At 31.6% G+C, this 19748-nt stretch overlaps 1 protein-coding gene across 8 annotated transcripts in view; it reads right to left on the bottom strand.

Moving 5' to 3' along the window:
- The window catches only part of LOC134712411 (ATP-dependent RNA helicase DDX3X-like), a 28199-nt gene that overhangs the window by 7009 nt on the left and 1442 nt on the right, over window positions 1-19748 (bottom strand). The window contains exons 3-18 of one of the 8 annotated variants that reach the window (XM_063573926.1): window positions 16316-16378; window positions 12406-12516; window positions 11097-11204; window positions 10494-10550; window positions 6982-7183; window positions 6188-6562; window positions 5621-5720; window positions 5013-5148; window positions 4673-4755; window positions 4288-4383; window positions 3324-3484; window positions 2943-3087; window positions 2536-2680; window positions 1760-1944; window positions 1193-1310; window positions 427-583 (exon numbers count right to left, since the gene is read on the bottom strand). In XM_063573926.1, the coding sequence (XP_063429996.1) occupies window positions 427-583; window positions 1193-1310; window positions 1760-1944; window positions 2536-2680; window positions 2943-3087; window positions 3324-3484; window positions 4288-4383; window positions 4673-4755; window positions 5013-5148; window positions 5621-5720; window positions 6188-6562; window positions 6982-7183; window positions 10494-10550; window positions 11097-11204; window positions 12406-12516; window positions 16316-16378 (2242 nt within the window). The remainder of the gene's footprint in view (window positions 1-426; window positions 584-1192; window positions 1311-1759; window positions 1945-2535; window positions 2681-2942; window positions 3088-3323; window positions 3485-4287; window positions 4384-4672; window positions 4756-5012; window positions 5149-5620; window positions 5721-6187; window positions 6563-6981; window positions 7184-10493; window positions 10551-11096; window positions 11205-12405; window positions 12517-16315; window positions 16379-19748) is intronic. The other 7 variants (XM_063573927.1, XM_063573929.1, XM_063573928.1 and 4 more) reach the window with 7 other exon arrangements.

Here is a 19748-nt window from a genome sequence, read left to right as displayed (position 1 = left end):
TGAATGAACATGTAAAAAGATTCCTCCAAAACATACAAACATTATTACGTGAAAAAGAAATTGACACAGAAAACAACAAATTCTTTTCTTAATACTTTTCTGAAGACCAATATTCCAATATTTTTTTTGCATATACTTTCTAGCCTAAATATAATTTTACCAGTCTTAAGCATAAGACTTAAGTCTAACAGTGCAGAGTGTTGTCTCACAGTACAACCAATACACATATTCATTTTAAACTTAGTGCACAGAAACAACATGCTTATGACTCCCTTTGTTAAACTTGACAAAATATCTACAACCTTTTTTAAGGTTATCCATCTTTTAGATGCAACTCGTCTCATTTATTTTAAAACATAGTTCATAGAAACAACATTCTTATGAATCCCTTTGTTATACAAATCTACAACATTTATAAGTTATCACCTTTTAGATGCTCCTCGTCTAGATGATCCACTTGGTCTAGCATCATATCCCATGGATTCTAACCATGATGGCACTTCCTGATGAGATTCTACTAATAGATCCATTAAATCACGAATAATGTTCTTATTCTTCTCATTGAAGAAAGATGTTGCCAAACCTGTAAAATTGAATCATAAGTACACATTATCTTCTTGTGTGATCTAAGATGCAACATTATCTTCTTGTATGCTAAAGTTGCAACACTATCTCCATTGGTACTTGTTTTATAGTGAGTTTATAACTTGAAATGATCTTTTTCAGGGATTTACAAATTTAAGAACAATCAACTTCACTTTTTTTTAAATATAAATATGTATATGAACACATAACATACATTATAGTTGTCATATGATTTCAATGTTTTTCTGTCCAATTCAAAATAAAATTGATATGAAATAGCAGCAGTTAACAATTTGTGAATGATTACAATGCTGACTAGTCATTTTTGGGGGCATTTATTGCTTGCTGTTTGATCTGAGCCAAGGCTCAGTGTTGAAGACTGTACTTTGACCTATAATGGTTTATTTTTATAAATTGTGACTTGGATGGAGAGTTGTTTCATTGGCACTCATACCACATCTTTTTATAACTATTGTATATGCTATCAGATTCAGAAGAATAAAATGCAATCTTTTTTATAAACACATAGAAACTCTAATTCCTTTTTTAAACAAAAACAGATTTTTATCTTTCATATATATTGTTTGAGAAATACACTTGTTTATACCAAGATTTCCTACTCTGCCAGTTCTACCAATTCTGTGAACATATTCCTCAATATCACTTGGAAGGTCAAAGTTAACCACATGTTTCACATTGGGAATATCCAATCCTCTTGCTGCCACCTTTGTAATATAAAATTTCTTATCAATCAGTTTTTTTATTACAAATAAAAGGTATTATGTCAGAAAAACTAAAATTTAACTAAATTCATGATACATTGTATATCAACTCTAATGTGTTTAGGTGTATTTTTTTGTAAACATATTTCTGTTTATTCTTCCCATACTTTACTTAAGGTAAATCAGTTTAGATTGAAATTTTCATACTTTGCCAAAATGTAGGAAAAGTGTATTATATCTTTTAAGTTTGTTTTTTTTTAAACTTTATACAGACAAAATTTACACAGTACTTTCCGCCAGTAAAATCATAAACTTTAAAACAGATTACAAAATATCGAGGAGGTATTCAGTTATCAACATCACATGACTCAAATCCAACATTTAGTATCAACAAATCCATTTGTTTGGTATACAATGAAAATTGCTACTACTCTATATTATATCCAACTTACAGCAGTGGCTACAATAATTGGTCGGTCACCATTTCTGAAGCTGGCCAATGCTTCTTCTCGCTCCTTCTGTGACCTATCTCCATGAATACTGGTTGCTGGGTAACCTTCACGAATCAAGAAATCTTCTAGAGCATCTGCTCCCTTTTTGGTTTCAACAAAAACTAATGTCAATGATTCTGGACCAGCTGAAAATATAATTCAATGTTAAGATATAGTCAGTGTGCAATAACAAGTATATTTCACCTTTAAAGATGTAGTCAGTGTGCAATAACAAGTATATTTCACCTTTAAAGATATAGTCAGTGTGCAAGTATATTTCACCTTTAAAGACATAGTCAGTGGCAATAACAAGTATATTTCACCTTTAAATATAGTCAGTGTGCAATAACAAGTATATTTCACCTTTAAATATATAGTCAGTGTGCAATAACAAGTATATTTCACCTTTAAATATATAGTCAGTGTGCAATAACAAGTATATTTCACCTTTAAATATATATCCTCTAAGTTTCAATGAAATTCATATATTTAAGTTAAGTTAAAGTATATTGTTACCATATTTTGATCTGACAGTTACACTGAGTGACCTCATATATGTCCTGTTTAAACAAACTTGTACACAAAGAGTTGAAAAGATTTCAATAATGCAGTATAAAATTTAATGGAAAGAAGATTAATAATGCATCCTAGGCTAAGGGGACTGCATGTTTAATGCTAAAAAAATAATAACTTTATGATACAATAATAAGACAGAAATAACTACATATAAAACTAACCTGCAGCATTCAACAAGTCCAACAAGAAAGACCTCTTTTCTCCTTCTTCTACCCACACAACTTTCTGTGTAATATTCTCACTAGTACTTCCAACTCTGCCAACAGCCAAGAAAATGTAGTTTTCCAAGAAATCTCGGGCAAGAATCTAAAATTTAGTAACATGATATATATATATTTTAACAGATACATGACCAAAGTTATTTCAAAAGACAAGACTGCACACATTGTGCTAATTATTTTGCCACTCATACTTCAAAAAACACATGCAGTGTCAAACACTAAAATCTGGCAATTATTATCCAACATTATGATTTTATCTATCTGACAAGTTTGCATATCAAGCATTTATAGTTTAAGATTTTTCTTTAATCTAACTGCTCAATTTGGATTTGAACACTATTACTGACCTGAATTTCCTTGGGGAATGTAGCGCTGAACATAAGTGTTTGTCTTATACCACAAGATGGCATAGTATCTTTCTCAACAATTCTTCTAATTTGTGGTTCAAATCCCATGTCTAACATCCTATCAGCCTCATCAAGAACTAAAAATCTGCAATAGAGTGAATGCATTGCAAACTAAATGAAATATAACATGAGGTACTTACAGTTCAAAATAGCCAAGATATAATTACTCTTCATCATTCTGGTTATAAAATTTATAACAAGTTTTTCCTGAATATTTTTGTTCCTTAAAAAAATCAGCATACACTGCTTGTATATCTGAACATAACAAAAAATATTTAATAAAGCATTTCTGTATTCAGTCAACTATTTCTAAATTCTTACTTGCAATGATCAAGACCAATTTTTCCTCTTTCAATCATGTCAACAAGACGACCAGGTGTGGCCACAAGGAGATGGCATCCTTTATCAAGATCTCTCATCTGTGATCCTATATCAGCACCTCCATAGACTACACAGGGACGAACTCGTGAACGATAAGCAAACTACAAGTATACAACAATAACTCAAATCTTGGAATGAACAATAAGGGTAAACCAGATTTATGGGCATCTGAGGTCTCGAAGATCTCTGCATTTTATTTAAAAATATAACACCTCTTAAATCAACAATTTTTCTTGTTGCCATTTAAAATTTATTACATCCCATTCATTCAGGTACTGAAACAAGCTTATGAATTGATTAGGTCAATATTTGTTAAGGATTCTGTCACCTGCAACTGCTGTTGTTTTATGTTCATTCACAATATCAAATTTTAAGTAGCAGCAAACAGAAGTGTCTACTAACCCATGTATATGTATGGAGTCATTAAATCTTGAAATATTAACAAATCTGAAAAGTGCTCATTCATAATAAACTCATCTCTGTCAAGAAGAATCCTGTTCAGTGGGTCCTGATATAATTTTAACGAAATTTTTTGTTGAACAAGCAGATTATTGTGAGGTAGTTATAGAATAATAGGTAGTTTCGTTTTTGATACTGACTATATCATTTGGAATATCTAGACGAGCCCGTTAGGACGAGTTAAGATATTCAACATGATACAGTCAGTATCAAAAACGAAACTACCTATTATTCTGTTTATCGGTAATTTTGACGTCACATAATGTATTGCCTAATATTTTCAGTGTAACAGCCAGTACAGTGATACTCAAAAATATTAGGCAGTAAGATCAAAGGGAAAATATACGAATTACCGATAAAATGTCATACTGGTTATTCCAAGTAAATAGCAATAGACTCAAAATATCATCTAATGATCACAATAAAGGCCTTTGAATTGGTTTACCTTTCTCGCTTCATCATAGATCTGTGAGGCCAACTCTCTGGTTGGAGCCAAAATCAAAGCTAATGGAAATTGTTTCCTTCTTCCATACTGTCTTCCCTGTAATAATAACATTGAGTTTATAATCAAACTGCATATAAAATATTCAATTTTTGTGAATTTTTTATGTATAAGTTATGCATATCCACTGACACATTACATAAAGTCTATGAAAAATTCACACAAAGAACATGTACAAGTCAGCCTTTATTTTGTACCAAGGAATATTGTCAAAAAAATTTCAAAAAGATTGGTCTATAATTCAAATGATTGTAAAAAAAACACAATACTGGTTGGAAGGAACTAAAAGTTGATCAACTTTGGATCTTTCATATAGATATTTGTTTACCTCTTGTGCAGCCTGTTCAGCAGGTCCATTCTCATACACACGATTCAAAATTGGCACTAAAAAGGCAGCAGTCTTTCCAGAACCTAAAGCACGCAAATTATATGATTTACAATTTTATTAATCATCTGTGAAGTATTTATGCATAGCAAATTAATGTACATAGTTGCTGTAATATTGTTAACCAACTTATTTTCGCGGATACTTTATTTCATGTTTTACCCTTCACTTCGCAGCTATTTAATTTTGCAATTTTCGGATTTACTTGATAAAGTTTAATAAGAAAAGATTCAAGTTTTACATATTCACGACCATAAATATTTGTGTTGTATCGAAGTCTCACCTGTTTGTGCACAAGCCATTAAATCTCTCTTGTGTAGTACAATAGGCAAAGAATATTTCTGTACAGGTGTAGGTTTACTGTATTTTGTCAGTACAATATTATTTCTAATAATTTCTCCCAAAGTTGTTTCCTCAAACTGCAAAGAAAAATAGCAAAATTCATGTATTACTGAATATAATAGCGTGCACTACAACTTTGACAAAATAAGTTGACTAAAATTAAGTGTTTTTTCAATGTTTCTAATTTTAAGAGAATGCTTTACTGAATACTTTGCAGTTGTCAATTTGGTTCATATGTGTCAAAATATGCAAATACTGTTGATAAAAAAAATAGACTTGTCAGTTCATAGTGTGCTTAACATGTTTAAATATTGAAAAGAATACCAGTAGAAAATACAGTAAATGGATTTTGCTATCTGTTTCTTTTTTTCTTCTAAATTTACAGGTATTAATTGGTATTGCAACTGATTTTTCAATCATCTTTCAAAATATATATATTTATTTCAGGGTCACTTGCCCACAGTTTTTGTAGATCTAGTTGATTGTAAGTATGATGGCATAGTCCCACAAAGGGCAAGAAGGCCCAATAAATCTAATATTAAGACTTACAGTATCTACACATTTTGGTACATTTTCTCCTGTGGCTTCTACAGGAATATCATCATACTTGTCAAAGTTTATACCACTATTATTACCACCGAACAATTCACTGGAATAGAATTTTTTTTTGTAAATTAAAACATATTATGAACATACCATATTCCACACGGTTAACCAATAATGTATAGAAATAAACTATAACTTATAAACAATTAACTCTTACAATGTTGGTTTTTTATGTGTTTTCTATTCAATTTAACAAGATCTTTACCCTCAGGAAAATATTTCATTCAATACATAATGAACCACACTTAAAAATGATTTATCCAAACTTTTGAAAATTCACAGATTTTATTTAACCTTCACCAGTTTAACCCTTTATCAGAAAATCAAATATCTAACACTAACTTTCCATATTGGTAAGATCTGTTGATTTTGTAACACTAATTTTTTTAGGTAATTTTCAACACCTGATAATATTACATAAGACTATAAAAATCTTGTTCTGATAATCATGAACTTGAAACAGCATACAGCAAACAGTTCTTAGGGATTAAATAATGAATTTCTATATACTTTTCTAGTCTGTCATTTCTTGGAAGAGGAACAGTCCAGTTGTCCTTTGTGGCTTCAGGGTAACCTCCTTCAGGACTGTTATATTCTGTTCTGTTGTCCCAACGGTTATTTATCTGCAAGCCACTGTCACGGGACTGACCTCCACCTCTACCCATATCACGTCGCTGGTAGTTTTGGTAGCCACCAGCTCCGTTGGCTCCACCTCCTCGTCCACCATCAAAGCTAGTGTTGTATCCACCACGGTTTTCAGTGTATGGTTGACGAGAGTCGTCTTTGAGAGCATCCCATCTGGAGCTGCCTCCTGCATATCCTCCAGAGAAAGGTGGTGCACTGCCCTGTCTGTTCATTCTATCACCACCACCTCCACGGCCATATCTGATACAAAGTTTACAAAATATTTAATCAGTAGGATAATTCCCAATATTTTTTTTCTAGTTTATATCAGTTATATCTGTTAAGTCACTAGTTATATGGAAGAGTCTTGTAACATTCGCTTAATGGTTAAAAAAAAAACATGGTTTCTTCAAAGTGATTTTTCGAAAGTCAAGTGAAAATCAATGTTACAATTTTACAAGCATTTTTATTATAGCAAAAGGGAATAGTATGAAAGAGTCCAGTAACATTTGCTAGATGGTTAAAAAAAAAACATGTTTTCTTCAAAGGTATTTTTCGAAAGTCAAGTGAAAATCAATGTTACAATTTTACATGCATTTATATCATAGCAACAGGGAATAGTTTAAAGAAGATGTATGATCACTGATTCTTATACTTTAGAGAGACCACAAAATACCAACCCTCCTCCTTGCTGGCCCTGATAACCTCCACCACGATTGTTATAGTTGGTGTATCCTGCCTGGTTTCCTTGGAAACCACCTTGGTTATAACCCCCTTGACCTCCTTGGTATCCTCCACCTTGGTTACCCTGGTATCCTGCTGTGTAACCACCTCTTGCTCCACGATTGTAAGAACTATATCCACCACGATCATTTCCCATGTCTACAAACAGTTAATATTTTGTTATTACTTGTAAAATATTTAGGGAAACCTTGGTGGCTAATCTACTAACTGTACAATATTTAAAGAGTTTTTGTTATAAATACTAGGAACTTTTTTAGAGAGCATCCTTAGGAGATTTATTTATGTGTTCTATTAAGAACTCAAAATATGCTGTTATTTAGAGGGAACTTATTGATTCAGTTGTTGGAAAACTCATTAACCAAAAGTATGATGTTTTGTTTTGATCTTAACTCCTGAATACTTTTTGTCATCAAAAATTAATTTTCTCACTTTTTTTCTGTTTAATCTAAAGGCACTTTTTCATACATCATTAATATTCTATTTAAAATCTTACTACCCTCACCATGCACATAACTGAAAATGTCTCTAATGAAAGATGACAAGAAGAATCTTACAAGTCTGTTCAATAACCAATTTATAAAATCACTATGAACATTTTGTTAATCATTTTAATGTATTCAGCCATCCCACTTTTAAGGGTTATGAAACCTTACATTCCATAAAAATTTGAGCACGAGTTGACCTGTCTATAAATAAGTGCATTTTTGTAATTAAAAACCAGATACTCCGCAGGGCGTAGCTTTATACGACCGCAGAGGTTGAACCCTGAACAGTTGGGGCAAGTATGGACACAACATTCAAGCTGGATTCAGCTCTAAATTTGGATTGTGATTAAAAAGTTGACACAGCATAGGTTTCTGACACAGAATGAATGTGTTCTAATGAACTTAAAATTTTTGTTTTCTCTTAGAGCAATTCACTATGCTGTTGAATATTAATCCTCTCAAAAAAATGTTTGAAGAAATTTTCTTTTTATTTATGAAATTTCAAATGAGAAAAATTGAATCCAATTTTTTAATCACATCCCCCTTTCCCTTATTCCAAAACTAATCTCAATTAAAATATTCTAATGGAGTTTGCAACAATAACTACTCATTTAAATACATCATAAAATATTAAGATGTAAAAAAAACTGCTTGTTATCACTGAATGGTAAAGATTATTTAAATTTATCAGTTGGTAGTAAAAGGTGAATATACATTGTATATTGTATATAACAAAGATTTAAGTTGATTCTGGACAAAGAAAGATAACTCCAATTAAAAAATAATCTTGCAATAAGATATTTCTTGCTTACTATTCTGGACAAAGAAAGATAACTCTAATTAAAAAAAAAATTTGCTATTTCACAATATTGTGAAATTAGATATTTCTTGCCATTGCACAATACTGTGCAATTGAAAAGACTTGCTATTGCACAATACTTAATATAATAATTTTAGATCCTGATTTGGACCAACTTGAAAACTGGGCCCATAATCAAAAATCTAAGTACATGTTTAGATTCAGCATATCAAAGAGGCCCAAGAATTTATTTTTTGTAAAAATCAAACTTAGTTTAATTTTGGACCCTTTGGACCTTAATGTAGGCCAATTTGAAAACATGACCAAAAGTTAAGAATCTACATACACAGTTAGATTCGGCATATCAAAGAACCCCAATTATTCAATTTTGATGAAATCAAACAAAGTTTAATTTTGGACCCAGATTTGGACCATCTTGAAAAGTGGGCCAATAATCAAGAATCTAAGTACATTTTTAGATTCAACATATCAAAGAACCCAACCGATTCATTTTTTGTCAAAATCAAACTAAGTTTAATTTTGGACCCTTTGGACCTTAATGTAGACCAATTTGAAAACATGACCAAAAGTTAAGAATCTACATACACAGTTAGATTCGGCATATCAAAGAACCCCAATTATTCAATTTTGATGAAATCAAACAAAGTTTAATTTTGGACCCTTTGGGCCCCTTTTTCCTAAACTGTTGGGACCAAAACTCCCAAAATCAATACCAACCTTCCTTTTATGGTCATAAACCTTGTGTTTAAATTTCATAGATTTCTATTTACTTAACTTATACTAACGTTATGGTGCGAAAACCAAGAAAAATGCTTATTTGGGTCCCTTTTTGGCCCCTAATTCCTAAACTGTTGGGACCTAAACTCCCAAAATCAATACCAATCTTCCTTTTGTGGTCATAAACATTGTGTTTAAATTTCATTGATTTCTATTTACTTAAACTAAAGTTATTGTGCAAAAACCAAGAATAATGCTTATTTGGGCCCTTTTTTAGCCCCTAATTCCTAAACTGTTAACACCAAAACTCCCAAAATCAATCCCAACCTTTCTTTTGTGGTCATAAACCTGGTGTCAAAATTTCATAGATTTCTATTAACTTAAACTAGAGTTATAGTGCGAAAACCAAGAAAATGCTTATTTGGGCCCTTTTTGGCCCCTAATTCCTAAAATGTTGGGACCAAAACTCCCAAAATCAATACCAACTTTCCTTTTATGGTCATAAACCTTGTGTTAAAATTTCATAGATTTCTATTCACTTTTACTAAAGTTAGAGTGCGAAAACTAAAAGTATTCGGACGACGACGATGAGGACGCAGACGACGACGCCAACGTGATAGCAATATACGACGAAAAAATTTTCAAAATTTGCGGTCGTATAAAAACAATAAATTATAAGTGTGTTACTCATCCCATGCACAATATCATATAAATTAAAAATTTACTTAACAATATGACAGGTTGGTTTTCTTTGGCAGTTCTGTGCTTCAATTTTTGTGTTTATACATTTCTTAATTGTGATAATCAATGAAATGAAGACACCCTGAACAACTAATTCATGATCAATTAAACTACTAACAGTGGATTTGGAACAGCTGTCTCTTGAGTATTTCACACCTAAAGGGGATAACTATTATTTGTCACTTAATAAATAGTTAGCAATGTCAATCAATATCATAACCACCCTTGTATTTGTTATTTGGATGATATTGTATGGGTCTTTCAAATCTTATACTGTTAAGCAACTTTAAAAAAATCAAAAATTACACAAAATATACTTTTTTTATTTTTTGTTCAGTGGTATATCCTTCATATTTTTTTGTTTTGAGCACTTCCTGTGATTTATAAAATAACCAATGGAAGTACACAAAAGGAAAACAATGGAGAATTCAATAAAAATATGACTTAAAATGTCTATCAGAGAACTAAAAAAAACACATCTGTAGTTGCTCTTCTTTAAGTTCCAAAGAAGACTATATGTTCAGAGATCTATGTTGATTGTGCTTCCGACACCATAGATTCCTGGAAAAGACTAAGGGCTACAAACTCTTCTTGGCAATTTCCAACAGTAAATTTCTTTAGGTCATAACGTGTTTTTTATTTTAATAAGTACGTTGGACTGTAAACATATTGATTCAATATCTACCTGTTTCTAGATCCACTCCATTTTTTGTTGTTAAACTGTCCTTTTGTTCAAGTCCATCTATTATATAAAATGTTTTTGTGTTCTAATTTCAATAATGTTCATCAGCAAAATTCACTGCTCAATTGCTTATAAAGGAAAGTTCCAATCCCTCAGAAGGCCAACCTCTGATAGTTTGGACAAGTTTACGATTTTGTTTTTTTTATCTGTATATTTAACATGTAGTTTTAAAATTACACAACTTTTTCTGCATGTTCTAAACATCAGAAATTATGTCCATCAGTTATGTAAATCAACCTTACAACACAGTCCTCCAAATTCAGAAATACTTTTAGCCAGATGTTGTCAAATGGGAATTTCTTATACGTAATCAGTTGAGTTTGATAATGTATTAAATGACATTGATTTAACAATTACCAAAACACTTTTAAAATGAAGGACCACACATGTCAATCTTGGATCTAGTCTATCAGACCTTAATGAGGGTGTTATAAATTTATAATCTAATGGCAAAAACCTTTGATCAAATTTCTTGCTTGATTAGACATTCTTTGGGGTCTAAGAAAATTCTTCAAGGTTGAGTGACTATGTGGTACATTATCTTACTTGGTTGACTATAGCTCTGTGGAGGTCCTCCATTCATAGCATATCCTCCACCACCACCGCCTCCTCGGTTAAAGTTTGGTGGCTGATAAGCACCTCGGTTTCCACCTTCTGAAAATACATCATATACAATCACAACTTATAGCTTAAAAACTTTAAATGTCTTCAATCAGACATTGACAAGGTTCTTTTAGCAACTATCTTACAGAAAATAAATAATCAGATAGTCAAATGTTTTATAAGAAATATTTTAATATTGTTTATGGTAGATAAAATGATGCTAATTATTATCATGTTTGTACAAAATGTCTGTATTGTTGATATAACATAACTTTTGTGCAGTATAATATTGTGAAAGAACTTTTATCTGTTGGTATAACTCTTGGTTTGAGCAAAAGTAACATATTGGTGGGTTTTTAATTCATTGATTTGAATTTACTGGAAAATTCCAGTGAAGTATTTGAAGCCATCAGCACTGAAGATTTCTGAAAAGAATTACAGGTTGTTTAATAAAGATTTGCAGGACATTGGAAAATCATTTTCACTTAATTGGTCAATCTTTCATCAATTAAACTTATATATCAAGAGAATCAAAAGGTTTCTAGCCGAACAGTTTAGTTGTTTTTTTGGGAATAGCATGAGTTGTACAATGTTGTATAAAAAAAAAAGAAAATTATTGTGCATTTGCTAATATCCGATGTACTCTCTTGATTATATGGCTGTATACGTCATGGAATCTTTTCATGTAATGATTTGTACAAGTTTTTGTTTGTCACTAAAATTTATGGATACAGCCATCCACACAAACCAAATACCATGAAGGTTTGTACCCCATGGATACAAGTTTGCTTACAGTATCCAGTGAATTCCTTTTTCTAAAATGATATCACCCTAAAGGTAAATGTGTATAAAAATTAAATCTGACATTACCAAAGTTTTTTTAAAGTGCAGAAACCAGAGGCATATGTACATAAAATGTGAATCTGATAGTGATATTAGCCAAGGAAGGTCTACAAGTTCAATGGTTTAGATCAAGTGTCCAGTTTCCGGTGCATTTTTATGGGGGTTCAAAATAATGTCTTTTTTGGTTGTTGCTGTCTTTCAATGGTAACAGATTGAAATTACACAATGAGATATGGAATGACTGTGCATGAAGATTATTTTTCAATTCAATGGTACTACAAATGTAAGACAACCTTCTTTTCGGTTTACTAAATGTACTTGATTTTTTAAAGTTGTTGTCTGTTTTTTGTACTCTAAGAAATATAACAGACAGTGCTGTAAACTTATTTAGGCCTATTAAAATACAAACCTTTTTGGTCATTCTGCGGGGGTGGGACATTGGGTGGTGGCCCTTGTCCAGCATTTCTCACATTGGGCGGGACATAACGGGACCCAGAATCATTTAAATCTTGTCCTTGTTCTACAAAGAACAGTTTGGACGTAAGTCATTGAACACTTGCCACCAAGATAAATATATTGTTATTGTTATAGGTGCACAGTAAGTTCTACCAATATCCAAAAAATTAAAGGTCTTCATTAATTTTTACTGAGTATTTTCAACTCATTCAAGTACAACTGGTAAAATAAAACACATGCATGCAGACTGTTTAAGAGGAAATCTAAGGCTTCATTTCAACTCTTACTCATATGGAAATATTAAAAACAGGTTATACTATATACCTTGTAACCATATCTGTGAAAATGTCATTTCTAGTAAAGTTAGCATTTGTATCTTTCAAAAGCCTTATGGAAAAGGACAAGTTCAAGCTTATTCTCAGCTGATGGAGAATTTCAGCAAAACTGCTTGAAATAAATTACTTTGAGTATCAGCTGGTGACTATTAACTGCCAATTGATGATAAAAGCTCTAAAAAGTTGTACTTTCATCAAAATTTGAGCTAAATGTGTGGGCTAGTTCAAATAATTGTATATATTGAAAATTTTAAAATGATTTTTAAAGAAAACCAACTCAAATTATCATTTAACCAATCAGGCTTACGAGTTATCAAAATACATGTTTAATCATTTTCCATCAGTTAAACAGAAGACTGTGAGGTGTTAAATATATCTATTTCTTTATTTCACATAACTTTTTTCTCAGCACAAGTCAAGATGACAAAATGATGACTGTAAGGAGAACTTGGATGTGCATTACACATTTCTCAAATAATTCCAATTGTGGTGGCAAATTTTGAAAATCAATAACTAGGAAAAAATTGCTGCTGAAGTTTCAGGCAACACATGTTCAATCAAAGACATGCCACAATGTCAAAAGGAAACTAGATCTGTCAAAGATACACGAATGGCCCCATCCCAAAAAGTTAAAACAATCTTTGATTTCAATTTAAACACATGTGGACACAAACATGAAGGTAGTCTCACATATCAAAATTCTGCTCAAAATCTGGAGGGGAATAGAGAAAAAAGTCCTTATAACCGTGATTTTCAATATTTATCAAAGTCCAAAGCCTGTAATTTCAGCAAAAAATAAGCGGAGCAGAAAGATACTGAAGCTTGACCTATAAACTCATCATGGTTAACTCACATACCAAAAATCAGCCCAATATCTGAAGGCAATTAGAAAAAAAGTTCGTACAACTGTGATTTTCAACAATTTCTCAAAGTCCAAAGCCCATTATTTCGGCAAAAATTTAGTGGAGCAGAATGAAACTTGAACTTGATCTGTAACTCATTATGGTTAACTCACATACCAAAATTCAGCCTAATATCTGAAGGCGTTTAGAAATAAACGCTGTATAATGTTTTGTTGCGGAATGACGGAATAACTGAATTTCGGACAAGGGTAAAACTATATGGCACCGACAACTTCGTTGCGAGGCCATAAAAAACAATATGACAAAGATTGCTGAAGTTTCCAAGTTAAGATACATTTCTTAAATCTAAGGCCAGTTTTATGCAATCTAGGGTCAAAACCTCAAATATGGCACCCTCAGTAGTCTGCTGTATTTTTGTAGAGAAGGTAAATGACTTCTTTTGTTAAGCATTCCAAATATTGTAAGACAGGGCAGTTATGTAGCTAATGTTGAGAACACTGATTATTCTTCCTGAGTTCAACTTTTAACCCAAAAATACAAGGTTACTGTTTTTTTTATTTACCGAAGCGCTACATAATGCACAATTGACCTTTTATAACATCTATCATGTCTATTGGTGTGATAATTTAAGAGTCTGGTTTTTTTTAAACCAACAAGCATATGATTGTTAATGAGCAATATATGTAGATAACAAAATGTATAGAACTATGAAATCTGATAAAGTGTTAAATTAACAAAATATTGATAACTTGCTTAAAGTATGTTTTGTTAATTATTGTGTCAGACATTTATCCACTGCAGCAATTTTTGACAAAAATTGAGTGAAAGATGCTAGCTTAATGACCTGTTGCAATGTTTGATGCATTTAAAGGCTGACAAATCATTGCCAATTAATCCTTTGGTAGATTCTGTACAGGGAACAGGGAAGATAGTTATAAGAGTTGGACTCCATTTGGAAAATAATGGTATGTTGCAACTTTGATACAGACAGTAATTTTGCCTTCAACAGACCACTTAAAGAGTTTGACCATAGTAGTTTCTTCACATACAGAGGATGAAACACTCTCTCTAAAAGAGGAATCAGATTTGACATCCCCATTTTTACAGGATGTGGCAGTGAATTTTCATATCCATCACAACAAAATTTGACAAAGGTTTAACAGTCAGTTGGATGAAGACCAGTATAACTATACCCTTGTGTTTTGTAGAAATTGGTATAAGAGAACAAATTTATCATTTTAATTTCACTTTCAGATCCTAGATTTAGTGATAAATCATGAAAAATTTAATTAAAGGAAGTATTAGGCCAAATAAAAATATATGCGTGGTTCCAGTAACCCAACCGCCCTAGTTAAAAAAAAACTGACCCTAGAACTTTTTTTTCATTTCTGAAAAAATAATTTTTCGAACGATCAAATTTTGTGGATTGTAAATTAAAATAATTAAATTCACAAATTTCTGTCAACTGAATTTCCATCACAAGTATCTGTTATGGCTAAAATGCAACAATTCATAACAGAATGCAACAAAATTAAATAAAAACGTATCATAACTGTTTATTTTTACAATAAAAATGGTAGACTTCTGGTTGGGGTGTGTATAATACTGGAAACAATTTCAATAAGCACACGATTTCTTTCCGGATTTTGACGCTCAAAAATAAAAATATTTAAAAAAAATATTTGCCGACCTACCGACCCTATTTTTTAAAAGTATGTAACTGGAACCTCACATATATTTTTATTTGGCCTTTAGGCCATAGTTATTATATTTTTAGTTTTACGAAATTTTTTGACAAAACCAATGGGTAGGACGAAAAAAAAACAAAAAAAAAACTGCTGCTGCTGATTTTTTTTTAATACCAACTGTCAATATAAAAAAAAAAAAATATTTCACCAGGAGATTTTCTACTAGTGTAACACCTATTTTTTTTTCTTGACAGGGTTTAAATTGAAAATCAATGTGCAACAACTTACTAAATCACCAAGAGCATAAATTTAGATTCTTTCATGCAGTTATGAACTTAAATTTATTTTTTTTTGCATGAAAAACACTGGGTCGGAGAAGAAAAAAATAATAAAAATCAACATTTTTAATTTATTTTTTTTTCCTATTTGGCAAAAATTAGGGTAGGAGGGTTCGTAAAACTAAAAATAAAAAAACTACGGCCTTAACAGAACTGGACATCGTATAAATACTAAATCATAGATTTTTTTTAATGTCAGATGTGTTGTTTTGTTACACATTTTTTTCATATTAATTTTCATTCAGAAAAATAACTACATGCATTTATTACTAAAATAACAATAATTGCTGAAAGCACTATACTAAAGCCTCACTCAAAAAACACTGACAAAGTTTCCAAATTGGTTCTTCAAGTTTGAAGTACACAAGAGGACTGTTTGTGTGAAGCAACATTTAAATACAACATACACTGTGAAATATTCATGTATTCATTCATTTTCCATTCAGGAATGACTAAGAGATGGGAAGAAAATACAATACAAGATTTTCCTAAGGTCTTTGTGGGCCAAATAAGGCCCTTTTTGAAACAATTAAGGGACCTTTTTGGCCCTTGCAAATAAACCGTAGGAAAATCCATTGAAATAAGAATTATAAATGTGCATGCTATGTTTAAAGCTTGAACATTTGATAATGATCCCACCTTTGTAGTTGGGAGGTGGTCCCTGAAATCTGTTAGCTTGGTTAGGCCAATATTTCGGTACATCTACAAAACAAATGTATTAATCTTGACTTACTTTTACATTTTTTTCCCTTTCATTTTTAAGAATATTGTATTCTAAATTTGATGGAACAATATTATGATTACAAATTATATTGCTCTCATAAAATCTGAATACCTCATTCTTCAAGCATTATTTCATCTAAAAACAATATATCACTCTAATGTTTTTATACAATCCTGCTGCTAAACACATTGAAAGATTAAATATATGTTTGCTGTTTAGATATAAGAGAGGACATGCCAGAGCTTCAGAATTCGCATTTCCCGGGGAAAGAAAACAAATCTTTGGGTAAGTGAAAACCAAGGTACACTGTACCAGTTTCCCGTCTGTAAAGTAACTTGTCTTTAAGTGGTACTTTTTGGTGGATCATATTCTTCTTTGACAAAGTCAGTTATTGGACATATTCTAGTTAAAAAACTGGTTTACTGAATTTATCAATTGTTTCCTTGTGAACACAGTTGTAGTTTGTTACTATCAGTAAATAGTAATGATGGTTATGAAACCATGAGTTTGCATAATTTTTTTTTATCTCTGCTGATTCATCAATGAAACGGAAATGATTAGACAACTGCAAATCAAACCTGTTGTATGTTCACAAATAAAGTTATTTATGCTTTTAATTGTTCATTTGTCAAGCCTTTTTTCACACTAAAAAAATATAAGAATGTTTAAGTGAAAACTGATGTGGTAATTTTTTTTTTTAAGATAACTTGTGTGTTGGTAAGTGCTTTTAACAAAAATTCTGAAGCCCTGCATGCAAAGATGTCTCATCAGCTTCGGCATTTATTATTTAATTTTATTTTGAAAGTTTCAAGATTTCAGCATTAACAATGATCCATAAAATAATGCCAAGGTCAGATGAATGAGAGCAGACAGACACATACACCTTATGATAAGTTAATACACCAAATATAGGTGACCTTCTGATAATATTATCAGACCAAACCACAAAAAACTTATGTTCTCTTATGTCATAAACAGTGAAAGGAGATCTAGGTAAATTGAACTCTTCAAAAATAAAAATAAAACTGTACAATCATATACCAAAAATAGTTTCACATAATGCTTATACCATATAGAGGGTTATTTTCATGGGTTATTTTCATGGGTGTTAAAGTCATGAAACGAGTGACTGGTGAAAAATATAGTGTACCCAATTCTTGAACCAATGTATGTATATATCACATACTAAGTCTTCAGTGTATGATTTTATCATTTTTTACACAAATATACTGAGTGCCAATGAAAACGCAACACTTGGTTTTTCAAAAATAAAATTTATATTAGAAATGATAATCTTTCAAAATAAATTGTTCTTGAAAATTAGCCATTCTAACAATAGATCGATATCCAACAAAAATGTCTCATTGTCATCTTTCAGGCGCTATAGGTAAACGAAACATCCAATGTCGAATCATCAACTCGCAGTCCTAACAAAACATGTTACAACCCCGTTGTGCAGCGCAGTCTCGACAGCGCCGTGGAACTAATCATCCCGGACGTTTGTTGTTCCACTTGTCCCGCATATCAAACTCAAGCAGACTTTACGATATTGGTGGTTGTTTTCATCGTCTAAACCATGTCCAATCTGATGCAAAATTTTCTCGATGGGACCAAAATTGGGCGAAACACATGACTTTTGGCCAAGATGGGTGCCAAATGTCTTTGTAACCACCACTGACGTTTTTTGGTACACAATGAATGATTTTTGGTCTACAGAATTCGATATTTACGCCTAACAGCCGTTTAGATCTCACTAAGGAAAGACTTTGGTGCTCTTTAACAATTTCTGCGCAAATGGCGCTTTCTTGAAATTGCTCCAAAGGATGTACCGTGACCACCATTGAACTCTCGTGACCTTTGTACACCCATCACAGTCAATATCGAATATGTTTTAGAACAAATGTATCGGTCTGGCTGAGCGTTTCTTGCTTTTTGTACCCCGGGATGTCGCTAATCATTAAATGATCCATTTTGGTTGAATTTGTCGATGCTTTGGGTTTTTGTAGAGGCTACAACTTCAGTCTTATCGTAATTGTATGCAGTGAAAGGCTTCATTGGATCATGCCCAAAACTGCTTGTCGCTGGTTGTCAGAAAGTCCTGGCATTTACTCAGATGTTTATTGCAGTTTCCTTACAATAAGGGCGGGAAAATTCATGACATTAGCCAAGCTTTAAATGACCAAATCGTGAAAATCTTGCGTAGGTTGAATAGCGGTGAACTCGGTTTATGTCCGTTCAAAATAACCCTTACTTCGCATTTGTTCCGAAAATCACTCAACTGTAAAGTTGTCGTCAATTAGATTAAAAGTCATTTTACACCAACTATACACTAATATAAATAAAATAAAAGTTATAAGATTTTTTTGAAAAACAAAGGTGTTGCGTTTTCATTGGCACTCAGTATATATTGTATAATTGTCATTTTTTTTCTCTCTCTGTCTGTTATGAAGTGAAAAAATGGCAGCTACTTCATTGTCGATTTTTTAAGCTGTAGCTTACAGATTGCCACCTTATAGTAAACAATAAGTAAAGATGCATGCAGTATGGATATTGAGCACATGTTTAACATGTACAATCAGATAATTTTTTATTTTTATGACAGATCCATCACCGTAATGTTAATAGCGTCATGCTTATGTCACTTTGAATACAGAAAAAATATTGGCAAATTGCTTCCAGGAAGCAAACTATTAAAAAAAAGTAAACTTCTTAATGTTGACAAATTAAAGAATTTTTTTCAGAAAAAAGTACATAATTTTTATACTGAAAACTATCCATTTGGTTATAAAAAAACATATGCATCAATTTATTTTAATTTTAAGTTTTTATATGACTAACTTTTGCGATTTAGGGGAAACAATGTATCTGAAAAATGTTGGCTGTTTTTATTTGTTGGATTTTCTTACATGTAGTTGTAAAATTGATTTTGTTCACCTAAATTGATGTCTTATTTACTGATTTTACCCTAATACAGAGTACCCTTTATTGGTCCTGGTCATTTCTTAAAGAAAATTTAAAATGCAAACCCTGTTTTAGCTGCCACTGTAACAGGAATAGGATCTAGATAGAATTCAGAGACTTTGTTTGCATGTGAGACAAATCAAAATTAACAAGGACTTTCATATACTTTATTTCAAATAGAAATGAATAAATCTTGAAGCTGTAAATGTGTTTGTTTCTAGCTTAAATTTAAAAAGATTGAGTTATTTTTCTTTAAATACCTGATCGGAAAAGGATAATAAATGAAGGATGTCTCATGAAGAACCAATAAAACATTTGAACCTTCTTTCAAAAGAACATATACATGTAATAGGACAACTTGGCCTGTGACAAATCAGACAGACTAAT

The sequence above is a fragment of the Mytilus trossulus genome, chromosome 3 (genome assembly GCF_036588685.1).
Source record: "Mytilus trossulus isolate FHL-02 chromosome 3, PNRI_Mtr1.1.1.hap1, whole genome shotgun sequence".
Lineage (NCBI taxonomy): Eukaryota > Metazoa > Mollusca > Bivalvia > Mytilida > Mytilidae > Mytilus > Mytilus trossulus.
Note: the sequence above shows the minus strand (reverse complement) of the source record. Positions and strands in the feature narration are given on the sequence as shown.